Genomic DNA, 12,219 nt, shown 5'->3' with positions numbered 1-12,219 from the left:
GTTCGTTGTATATTTGTCCCTGTGTTTTAAACATACTTCTTTCGTATAGCTAGTTGCCCCATTTAATATTTACGTTGTTAATCAGGTTAGTAGCTAGTTGGCTTGCTAATTTAGCTTAGAACCAGGCAAGTCGTTAATGCTAACTAGCAATCTAGCTAGCTAACATCCCCGACCATGAGCTCACTAAGCAACTACCCCCCTGCTAAAGAAGAGGAGGTCTGCTGGACGGAGAAAGAAGCTCTGGGGCTGAACATTGTCGTGAAAGAAGAACAGGAGGATGTTTCAGTAAAAGAAGAGGAAGAACCTTTCAGAGTGAAAGAGGAAGAGGGGATAGAGGCCATCACAGTGGAGGAAGAGGAGGCTATCAGTATCACGTTGAAAGAAGAAGAGGAGAATGTTACAGTGAAAGAAGAGGAAGAACCTTTTAGAGTGAAAGAGGAAGAGGGGATAGAGGCCATCACAGTGGAGGAAGAGGAGGTAGAAGCTTTCAGAATGACAAAGGAGGAAGAGGAGGCCATAACACTGAAAGATGAAGATGATGTTATAGAGAAAGAACCTTTTGGAGAGGAAGAGGAGGCTATGTTAAGAAAAGAGGAGGAGGAAGACGTTTTGGGAGAGGAAGAGGAGACTGAAGATCTGATTAACACCAGTGAGTACTGTCTTAAAAGCAGGGGCATAAACTGCAGTTGTCGAAATAATGTATAGTTTTGATACACTGAACAAAAAAATGAATGTAAAGTGTTGGTCCGATGTTTCATGAGCTGATATAGTAGCCACCCTTTGCCTTGATGACAGCTTTGCACAATCTTGGCATTCTCTCAACCAGCTTCATGAGGTAGTCACCTGGAATGCATTTCAATTAACAGGTGTGCCTTCTTAAAAGTTCATTTGTGGAATTTCTTTCCTTCTTCATGCATTTGAGCCAATCAGTTGGGTTGTGACAAGGTAGGGTTGGTATACAGAAGATAGCCCTATTTGGTAAAAGACCAAGTCCATATTATGGCAAGAACAGCTCACAAAAGCAAAGAGAAACCACAGTCCATCATTATTTTATGACATGAATGTCAGTCAATCTGGAACATTTCAATAACTTTTCAAGTTTCTTCAAGTGCAGTCGCAAAAATCATCAAGCGCTATGATGAAACTGGCTCTAATGAGGACCGCCACAGGAATGGAAGACCCAGAGTTACCTCTGCTGCAGAGGATAAGTTCATTAAAGTTACCAGCCTCTAGAAATCTGCAATTAACTGCACCTCAGATTGCAGCCCAAATAAAGGCTTCACAGAGTTCAAGTAACAGACACATCTCAACATCAACTGTTCAGAGGAGACTGTGTGAATCTGGCCTTCATGGTTGAATAGCTACAAAGAAACCACTACTAAATGACACCAATAATAAGAAAGGACTTGCTTGGGCCAAGTAATACAAGGAATGGACATTAAACCATGGGAAATCTGTCCTTTGGTCTGATGAGTCCAAATTAGAGATTTTTGGTTCCAACCGCTGTGTCTTTGTGAGACGCAGAGTAGGTGAACGGATGATCTCCGCATGTGTAGTTCCCACCGTAAAGCATGGAGGAGGGGGTGCTTTGCTGGTGACACTGTCTGTGATGTATTTAGAATTCAAGGCACACTTAACCAGCATGGCTACCACAGCATTCTGCAGCGATACGCCATCCCATCTGGTTTGCGATAAGTGGGACTATAATTTGTTTTTCAACAGGACAATGACCCAACACACCTCCAGGCTGTGTAAGGGCTATTTGACCAAGAAGGAGAGTGATGGAACGTTTCATCAGATGACCTGGTCTCCACAATCACCCGACCTCAACCCAATTGAGACGGTTTGGGACGAGTTGGACCGCAGAGTGTAGGAAAAGCATCCAACAAGTGCTCAGCATATGTGGGAACTCCTTCAAGACTGTTGGAAAAGCATTCCAGATGACTACCTCATGAAGCTGGTTGAGAGAATGCCAAGAGTGCGCAAAGCTGTCATCAAGGCAAAGGGTGGCTACTTTGAAGAATCTAAAATTTAAAATTATATTTTTATTTCTTTAACACTTTTCTGGTTACTACATGATTCCATATGTGTTATTTCATAGTTTTGATGTCTTCACTATTATTCTACAATGTAGAAAATGGTCAAAATAATGAAAAACCCTTGAATGAGTAGTGTCCAAACTTTTGACTGGTACTGTATATTTTCTATATATTTGTTTTATGTATTTTTTTTGCCCAACTGTTGTTGCATAGGATACATTTACATTTTACATTTTAGTCATTTAGCAGACGCATTTATCCAGAGCGACTTACAGGAGCAATTAGGGTTACGTACTTGCTCAAGGGCACATCGACAGATTTTTTACCTAGTCGGCTCGGGGATTTGAACCAGCGACCTTTCGGTTACTGGCACAACGCTCTTAACCACTAAGCTACCTGCTCTTAACCACTAAGCTACCTGCTCTTAACCACTAAGCTACCTGCTCTTAACCACTAAGCTACCTGCTCTTAACCACTAAGCCACCTGCCTTAACCACTAAGCTACCTGCCTTAACCACTAAGCTACCTGCCTTAACCACTAAGCTACCTGCCTTAACCACTAAGCTACCTGCCTTAACCACTAAGCCACCTGCCTTAACCACTAAGCCACCTGCCGTATCAATTTAACTTGTTGCTGTATTTATGTTGTCCGTTATGTTCTGTCTTTTATCTACTTTTAAAAAACAATAACAATAATAATACAATTAGAAAATATCTCTGTAGCGTGATGAGTGACATTTACCATTAAACCCAACCCAATACCATTACCCTCCCAAACATCTCTATATGTAGCGTGATGAGTGACATTTACCATTAAACCCAACCCAATACCATTACCCTCCCAAACATCTCTATATGTAGCGTGATGAGTGATATTTACCATTAAACCCAACCCAATACCATTACCCTCCCAAACATCTCTATATGTAGCATGATGAGTGACGTTTACCATTAAACCCAACCCAATACCATTACCCTCCCAAACATCTCTATATGTAGCGTGATGAGTGACATTTACCGTTAAACCCAACCCAATACCATTACCCTCCCAAACATCTCTATATGTAACGTGATGAGTGATATTTACCGTTAAACCCAACCCAATACCATTACCCTCCCAAACATCTCTATATGTAGCGTGATGAGTGACATTTACCGTTAAACCCAACCCAATACCATTACCCTCCCAAACATCTCTATATGTAGCGTGATGAGTGACATTTACCATTAAACCCAACCCAATACCATTACCCTCCCAAACATCTCTATATGTAATGTGATGAGTGACATTTACCATTAAACCCAACCCAATACCATTACCCTCCCAAACATCTCTCTATATGTAGCGTGATGAGTGATATTTACCGTTAAACCCAACCCAATACCATTACCCTCCCAAACATCTCTATATGTAGCATGATGAGTGACATTTACCATTAAACCCAACCCAATACCATTACCCTCCCAAACATCTCTATATGTAGCGTGATGAGTGACATTTACCATTAAACCCAACCCAATACCATTACCATCCCAAACACCTCTATATGTAGCGTGATGAGTGACATTTACCATTAAACCCAACCCAATACCATTACCCTCCCAAACATCTCTATATGTATCGTGATGAGTGATATTTATTGTTAAACCCAACCCAATACCATTACCCTCCCAAACATCTCTATATGTAGCGTGATGAGTGACATTTACCATTAAACCCAACCCAATACCATTACCCTCCCAAACATCTCTATATGTAGCATGATGAGTGACATTTACCATTAAACCCAACCCAATACCATTACCATCCCAAACACCTTTATATGTAGCGTGATGAGTGACATTTACCATTAAACCCAACCCAATACCATTACCCTCCCAAACATCTCTATATGTATCGTGATGAGTGATATTTACTGTTAAACCCAACCCAATACCATTACCCTCCCAAACATCTCTATATGTAGCGTGATGAGTGACATTTACCGTTAAACCCAACCCAATACCATTACCCTCCCAAACATCTCTATATGTAGCGTGATGAGTGACATTTACCGTTAAACCCAACCCAATACCATTACCCTCCCAAACATCTCTATATGTAGCGTGATGAGTGACATTTACCGTTAAACCCAACCCAATACCATTACCCTCCCAAACATCTCTATATGTAACGTGATGAGTGACATTTACCATTAAACCCAACCCAATACCATTACCCTCCCAAACATCTCTCTATATGTAGCGTGATGTGTGACATTTACCATTAAACCCAACCCAATACCATTACCCTCCCAAACATCTCTATATGTAGCGTGATGAGTGATATTTACCATTAAACCCAACCCAATACCATTACCCTCCCAAACATCTCTATATGTAGCGTGATGAGTGACATTTACCATTAAACCCAACCCAATACCATTACCCTCCCAAACACCTCTATATGTAGCGTGATGAGTGACATTTACCGTTAAACCCAACCCAATACCATTACCCTCCCAAACACCTCTATATGTAGCGTGATGAGTGACATTTACCGTTAAACCCAACCCAATACCATTACCCTCCCAAACATCTCTCTATATGTAGCGTGATGAGTGATATTTACCGTTAAATCCAACCCAATACCATTACCCTCCCAAACATCTCTATATGTAGCGTGATGAGTGATATTTACCATTAAACCCAACCCAATACCATTACCCTCCCAAACATCTCTATATGTAGCGTGATGAGTGATATTTACCATTAAACCCAACCCAATACCATTACCCTCCCAAACATCTCTATATGTAGCGTGATGAGTGACATTTACCGTTAAACCCAACCCAATACCATTACCCTCCCAAACATCTCTATATGTAGCGTGATGAGTGACATTTACCGTTAAACCCAACCCAATACCATTACCCTCCCAAACATCTCTCTATGTAGCGTGATGAGTGACATTTACCATTAAACCCAACACAATACCATTAACCTTGCAAGACACTAGACAGTGTGTGTTGGGGACTTCTACCATTGAAGACCATTAGAGACCATAACATTGAAACCAGTAGCTGTAGCCTAAGGGTGTGGAATGGTTTAAATAATCCAGACCTTCTTTGAAGGGAATAAACCAAAACACGGGCCGTTTCCTGGACACAGATTAGGCCTAAGAGATGGACAAAACGGAATTGTAGTAAGTAGGTAGCATGGAGCTGCGGCTTGGAGTATTGCTTCTTCATCTTTTGTAATGTACACCTAAAATGTATCCTATACTGACTAGGCTATTTATCCATTAGGCCTAATAAATGCATAACAACAGTCAAGTTTAATAGTGTTTTTATTAGCCTACAACAGGGTGTCCCGAACTTGGTCCTCGGGACCCCGAGCTTTGATTATTTGAATCAGCTGTGTAGTGCTAGGGAAAAACCTAAACGTGTATCCTTTGGGGTCCCGAGTTTGGGAAACACTGGCCTACAAGCATTACAGCCACTCTGTGATGACTTGGCACTACAGACACTGTGATTTAGTTTGCCAGGTATGTTTACTGAGAACACATTCTCATTTACAGCAATGACCTGGGGAATAGTTACAGGGGAGAGGAGATGAATGAGCCAATTGGAAGCTGGGGATGATTAGGTGGCCATGATGGTATGAGGGCCAGATTGGGAATTTAGTGACAGGACACCGTGGTTAACACCCCTACTCTTACTATAAGTGAAATGGGATCTTTAGTGACAACAGAGAGTCAGGACACCCGTTTAACGTCCCATCCAAAAGGCTGCACCCAACACAAGGTAATGTCCCCAATCACTGCCCTGGGATCTTTTCTTTAGACCAGAGGACAGAGTGCCTCCTACTGGCCCTCCAACACCACTTCCATCAGCATCTGGTCTCCCATCCAGGGACCTCCTACTGGCCCTCCAACACCACTTCCATCAGCATCTGGTCTCCCATCCAGGGACCTCCTACTGGCCCTCCAACACCACTTCCATCAGCATCTGGTCTCCCATCCAGGGACCTCCTACTGGCCCTCCAACACCACTTCCATCAGCATCTGGTATCCCATCCAGGGACCTCCTACTGGCCCTCCAACACCACTTCCATCAGCATCTGGTCTCCCATCCAGGGACCTCCTACTGGCCCTCCAACACCACTTCCATCAGCATGTGGTCTCCCATCCAGGGACCTCCTACTGGCCCTCCAACACCACTTCCAGCAGCATCTGGTATCCCATCCAGGGACCTCCTACTGGCCCCCCAACACCACTTCCATCAGCATGTGGTCTCCCATCCAGGGACCTCCTACTGGCCCTCCAACACCACTTCCATCAGCATGTGGTCTCCCATCCAGGGACCTCCTACTGGCCCTCCAACACCACTTCCATCAGCATCTGGTCTCCCATCCAGGGACCTCCTACTGGCCCTCCAACACCACTTCCATCAGCATCTGGTCTCCCATCCAGGGACCTCCTACTGGCCCTCCAACACCACTTCCATCAGCATCTGGTCTCCCATCCAGGGACCAACCAGGACCTACCCTGCTTAGCTTCACAGCCAGCAGTGGTATGCTGCTGGCTAACACGCTCTGCTTTTTTATTGAGGGATCTAGTCCCGATTAAACCTTCATAGGAAGACAGTTTCGTCATGTGGAAGTTTCATTCAGCTCTCTGTTTAACTAAATAATATGTTTGTCTTTGGCAGGAGAGAGACCAGACTCTCACTCTGACAGCGGGAAGAGTCCTTCAGGGGAACCAGACCCAGAGACGTCCAGACCAGCGAGACCACACCACTGCTCCCACTGTGGAAAGAGTTTCAGCTTGTTAGCGTGCCTAAAACAGCATGAGAGGAAACACTCAGGAGAAAAGCCTTTCCAATGTGCCCAGTGTGGAAAGAGTTTTACCTGGTTAGGAAGCCTATGGGGGCATAAGAGAATACACTCTGGAGAGAAGCCTTACCACTGCTCCCAATGTGGAAAGCGTTTTATCAAGTTAGGTAACCTGAAGGAGCATGTGAGGACACACACAGGAGAAAAGCCTTTCCAATGTGCCCAGTGTGGAAAGAGTTTTAACCGGTTAGGGAACCTAAGAGAGCATAAAAGGACACACACACGAGAAAAGCCATACCAATGCTCCCTGTGTGGAAAGAGTTTTAGCCTTTTAGGGTACCTTAAAGAACACGAGAGGAGACACACACAAGAAAAGCCCTACCAATGCTCCCTGTGTGGAAAGAGTTTTACCAAGTTAGGGGCCCTGAATCGGCATGAGAGGACACACACAGGAGGGGATAAGACGTACCACTGCTCCCTGTGTGATAAGAGTTTTAACTGGTTAAGACATCTGAATAAGCATGAAAGAATACATGCACAGGAGGAGAAGACATACCACTGCTCTCATTGTGGAAAGACATTTTCCCAGTCAGAGGACCTGAAATCACATGAGAGAATAGAGAGGCTGTGTTCTGACTTATGTTTTTGACTGAGAATTTGTGTTTTTGTTTATGCCAGAGTTCATTAGAGTTATCAGCCTCAGAAATTGCAGCCCAAATGAATGTTTCACAGAGTTCAAGTAACAGACACATCTCAACATCAACTGTTCAGAGGAGACGGCGTGAATCAGGCCTTCAGGGTCGAATTGTTACAAAGAAATCACTACTAAAGGGCACCAATAATAAGAAGGGACTTGCTTGGGCCAAGAAACACGAGAAATGGACTTTAGACCGGTGGAAATTGTGGAGTCCAAATTGGAGATTTCTGGTTCTAAACGCTGTGTCTTTGTGAGACACGATGTGGGTGAATGGGTGATCTCCGCATGTGTATTTCCCACCGTAAAGCATGGAGGAGGAGGTGTTGTGAACGGGTGATCTCCGCATGTGTATTTCCCACCGTAAAGCATGGAGGAGGAGGTGTTATGGTGTGGGGGTGCTTTGCTGGTGACACTGTCTGTGATTTATTTAGAATTCAAGGCACACTTAACCAGCATGGCTACCACAGCATTCTGCAGCGATACTCCATCCCATCTGGTTTGGGCTTAGTGGGACTATCATTTGTTTTTGTACAGGACAATGACCCAACACACCTCCAGGCTGTGTAAGGGCTATTTTACCAAGAAGGAGAGTGATGGAGTACTGCATCAGATGACCTGGTCTCCACAATCCCCCGACCTCAACCCAATTGAGATGGTTTGGGATGAGTCGGACCGCAGAGTGAAGGAAAAGCAGCCAACAAGTGCTCAGCATATGTGGGAACTCCTTCAAGACTGTTGGAAAAGCATTCCATGTGAAGCTGGTTGAGAGAATGCCAAGAGTGTGCAAAGCTGTCATCAAGGCAAAGGGTGGCTATTTGAAGAATCACAAATATAAAATACATTTTGATTTGTTCAACACTTTTTTGGTTAATACATGATACATGTGTTATTTCATAATTGTTATGTCTTCACTATTGTTTTACAATGTAGAAAATAGTAAAAATAAAGAAAAACCCTTGAATGAGTAGGTGTGTCCAATCTTGGTACTGTATATATATATATATATATATATATACAGCTGTGGAAAATATTAAGGACTACTGCAAATTTTTCTTAAATCAGCATCTCTACATGTATGACAGCCATTCCATTCCAGTGTCTGTTGAATTCCAACACAGGCACACATCATTCTACTGAATTAGGTACTGATTAGGTGATCACATTAACCAAATCTTATTTAACGAGGAAAAGTATAAAAACCACTGCTGTGGTCATCACTATCCTCTCGCAATAGGACCAGCTGGATGGCAAAAACAGTGCTAATAGTACCTCAAAAGGAATATTAATCAAAAATTAACTGTTGACCATGCCAAAAGAGTTGAAAAGGAAAGTTTTGAGTGTGGAAAAGAAGGGTTCAATTCTGGCTTTACTGGCAGAGGGATACAGTGAGCGTCAGGTTGCTTCCATCCTTAAAATTTCAAAGACAGCGGTTCATAAGAACAAGGTCAAGCAGCAGACATTGGGGACAACAAAGCTACAGACCGGCAGAGGGGAAAACGACTCTCTACTGACCGGGATGACCGCCAACTCATTCGAATATCACTCAGCAACCGTAGGATGACATCAAGTGACCTACAAAAAGAATGGCAAACGGCAGCTGGGGTGAAGTGCATGACGAGGACGGTTCGAAACAGGCTCCTAGGGGCAGGGCTGAAGTCGTGCAAAGCTAGAAAAAAGCCCTTCATCAATGAAAAGCAATGAAGAGCCAGGCTGAGGTTTGCAAAAGACCATAAGGATTGCACTGTAGAGGACTGGAGTAAGGTCATCTTCTCTGATGAGTCCAATTTTCAGCTTTGCCCAACACCTGGTCGTCTAATGGTTAGACGGAGACCTGGAGAGGCCTACAAGCAACAGTGTCTCGCACCCACTGTGAAATTTGGTGAAGGATCAGTGATGATCTGGGGGTGCTTCAGCAAGGCTGGAATCGGGCAGATTTGTCTTTGTGAAGGACGCATGAATCAAGCCACGTACAAAGTTGTCCTGGAAGAAAACTTGCTTCATTTTGCTCTGACATTGTTCCCCAACTCTGAGGATTGGTTTTTCCAGCAGGACAATGCGCTATGCCACAAAGCCAGGTCAATCAAGGTGTGGATGGAGGACCACCAGATCAAGACCCTGTCATGGCCAGCTCAATCTCCAGACCTGAACCCCATTGAAAACTTCTGGAATGTGATCAAGAGGAAGATGGATGGTCACAAGCCATCAAACAAGCCGAGCTGCTTGAATTCTTGCGCCAGGAGTGGCATAAAGTCACCCAACGTCAATGTGAAAGACTGGTGGAGAGCATGCCAAGACGCATGAAAGCTGTGATTGAAAATCAGGGTTATTCCACCAAATATTGATTTCTGAACTCTTCCTTAGTTAAAACATTAGTATTGTGTTGTTTAAAAATGAACATTAACTTATTTTCTTTGCATTATTCGAGGTCTGACAACGTTGCATATTTTTTTGTTATTTTGACCAGTTGTCATTTTCTGCAAATAAATGCTCTAAATTACAATATTTTTATTTGGAATTTGGGAGAAATGTTGTCAGTAGTTTATAGAATAAAACAAAAATGTTATTTTTACCCAAACACATACCTATAAATAGTAAAACCAGAGAAACTGATATTTTTATGGTCTCTTAATTTTTTCTGCAGCTCTATATACAAGAATCAATGATATCAACATTATAGTTTTAACCATGTTGAGGCGATACAGTGTTGGTTTACATTTACATTGTTTCTAAACATTGGAGTAGAAAAAGCTTATTTTGGGATCTGATGGGGTACGACAGTTGAACTAAGCTCATGAGGCATGTGTTATATTCTTCAAGAATCAATGGCTATATACGCTGCTAAAAAAATAAAGGGAACACTTAAACAACACAATGTAACTCCAAGTCAATCACACTTCTGTGAAATCAAACTGTCCACTTAGGAAGCAACACTGATTGACAATACATTTCACATGCTGGAAATTATAGGCAATTAGCAAGACACCCCCAATAAAGGAGTGGTTCTGCAGGTGGTGACCACAGACCACTTCTCAGTTCCTATGCTTCCTGGCTGATGTTTTGGTCACTTTTGAATGCTGGCGGTGCTTTCACTCTAGTGGTAGCATGAGACGGAGTCTACAGCCCACACAAGTGGCTCAGGTAGTGCAGCTCATCCAGGATGGCACATCAACGCGAGCTGTGGCAAGAAGGTTTGCTGTGTCTGTCAGCGTAGTGTCCAGAGCATGGAGGCGCTACCAGGAGACAGGCCAGTACATCAGGAGACGTGGAGGAGGCCTTAGGAGGGCAACAACCCAGCAGCAGGACCACTACCTCCGCCTTTGTGCAAGGAGGAGCAGGAGGAGCACTGCCAGAGCCCTGCAAAATGACCTCCAGCAGGCCACAAATGTGCATGTGTCTGCTCAAACGGTCAGAAACAGACTCCATGAGGGTGGTATGAGGGCCCGACGTCCACAGGTGAGGGTTGTGCTTACAGCCCAACACCGTGCAGGACGTTTGGCATTTGCCAGAGAACACCAAGATTGGCAAATTCGCCACTGGCGCCCTGTGCTCTTCACAGATGAAAGCAGGTTCACACTGAGCACATGTGACAGACGTGACAGAGTCTGGAGACGCCGTGGAGAACGTTCTGCTGCCTGCAACATCCTCTAGCATGACCGGTTTGGCGGTGGGTCAGTCATGGTGTGGGGTGGCATTTCTTTGGGGGGCCGCACAGCCCTCCATGTGCTCGCCAGAGGTAGCCTGACTGCCATTAGATACCGAGATGAGATCCTCAGACCCCTTGTGAGACCATATACTGGTGCGGTTGGCCCTGGGTTCCTCCTAATGCAAGACAATGCTAGACCTCATGTGGCTGGAGTGTGTCAGCAGTTCCTGCAAGAGGAAGGCATTGATGCTATGGACTGGCCCGCCCGTTCCCCAGACCTGAATCCAATTGAGCACGTTGCACCACAGACTGTCCAGGAGTTGGCGGATGCTTTAGTCCAGGTCTGGGAGGAGATCCCTCAGGAGACCATCCGCCACCTCATCAGGAGCTTGCCCAGGCATTGTAGGGAGGTCATACAGGCACGTGGAGGCCACACACACTACTGAGCCTCATTTTGACTTGTTTTAAGGACATTACATCAAAGTTGGATCAGCCTGTAGTGTGGTTTTCCACTTTAATTTTGAGGGTGACTCCAAATCCAGACCTCCATGGGTTGATAAATTTGATTTCCATTGATAATTTTTGTGTGATTTTGTTGTCAGCACATTCAACTATGTAAAGAAAATAATATTTAATAAGATTATTTCATTCATCCAGATCTAGGATGTGTTATTTTAGTGTTCCCTTTATTTTTTTGAGCAGTGTATATATAAATATATAATCTCAACAAAAAAAGAAATCCTCCGACTGTCAACTGTGTCAATCTGTGTGTGATTTGTCTTGCAGGAAATCACACACAGAACGAGCAGTATGGCTGGTGGCATTGTCATGCTGGAGGGTCATGTCAGGATGAGCCTGCAGGAAGGGTACCACATGAGGGAGGAGGATGTCTTCCCTGTAACGCACAGCGTTGAGATTGCCTGCAATGACAACAAGCTCAGTCCGATGATGCTGTGACACACCGCCCCAGACCATGACGGACACTCCGCTTCCAAATCGATCCCGCTCCAGAGTACAGGCCTCGG

The 12,219-nt window shown here is 44.1% G+C and overlaps 1 protein-coding gene across 1 annotated transcript; it reads left to right on the top strand.

The window, feature by feature from the left end:
* Window positions 1–492: 492 nt before the first annotated feature.
* LOC311116675 (uncharacterized protein) lies at window positions 493–7,708 on the top strand (the record flags this gene model as incomplete). Its single annotated transcript, XM_084191728.1, has 3 exons — window positions 493–649; window positions 6,731–7,021; window positions 7,106–7,708. The coding sequence occupies 3 exons, from the start codon at window positions 493–495 to the stop codon at window positions 7,501–7,503; spliced, it is 846 nt and encodes a 281-aa protein (XP_084047854.1). The 3' UTR covers window positions 7,504–7,708.
* Between the last annotated feature and the right edge of the window lie 4,511 nt (window positions 7,709–12,219).

The sequence above is a fragment of the Coregonus lavaretus genome, assembly GCF_964263955.1.
Source record: "Coregonus lavaretus genome assembly, contig: HAP1_SCAFFOLD_119, whole genome shotgun sequence".
NCBI classification, from domain to species: domain Eukaryota; kingdom Metazoa; phylum Chordata; class Actinopteri; order Salmoniformes; family Salmonidae; genus Coregonus; species Coregonus lavaretus.
This window is presented reverse-complemented; position numbering and strand designations above follow the sequence as displayed.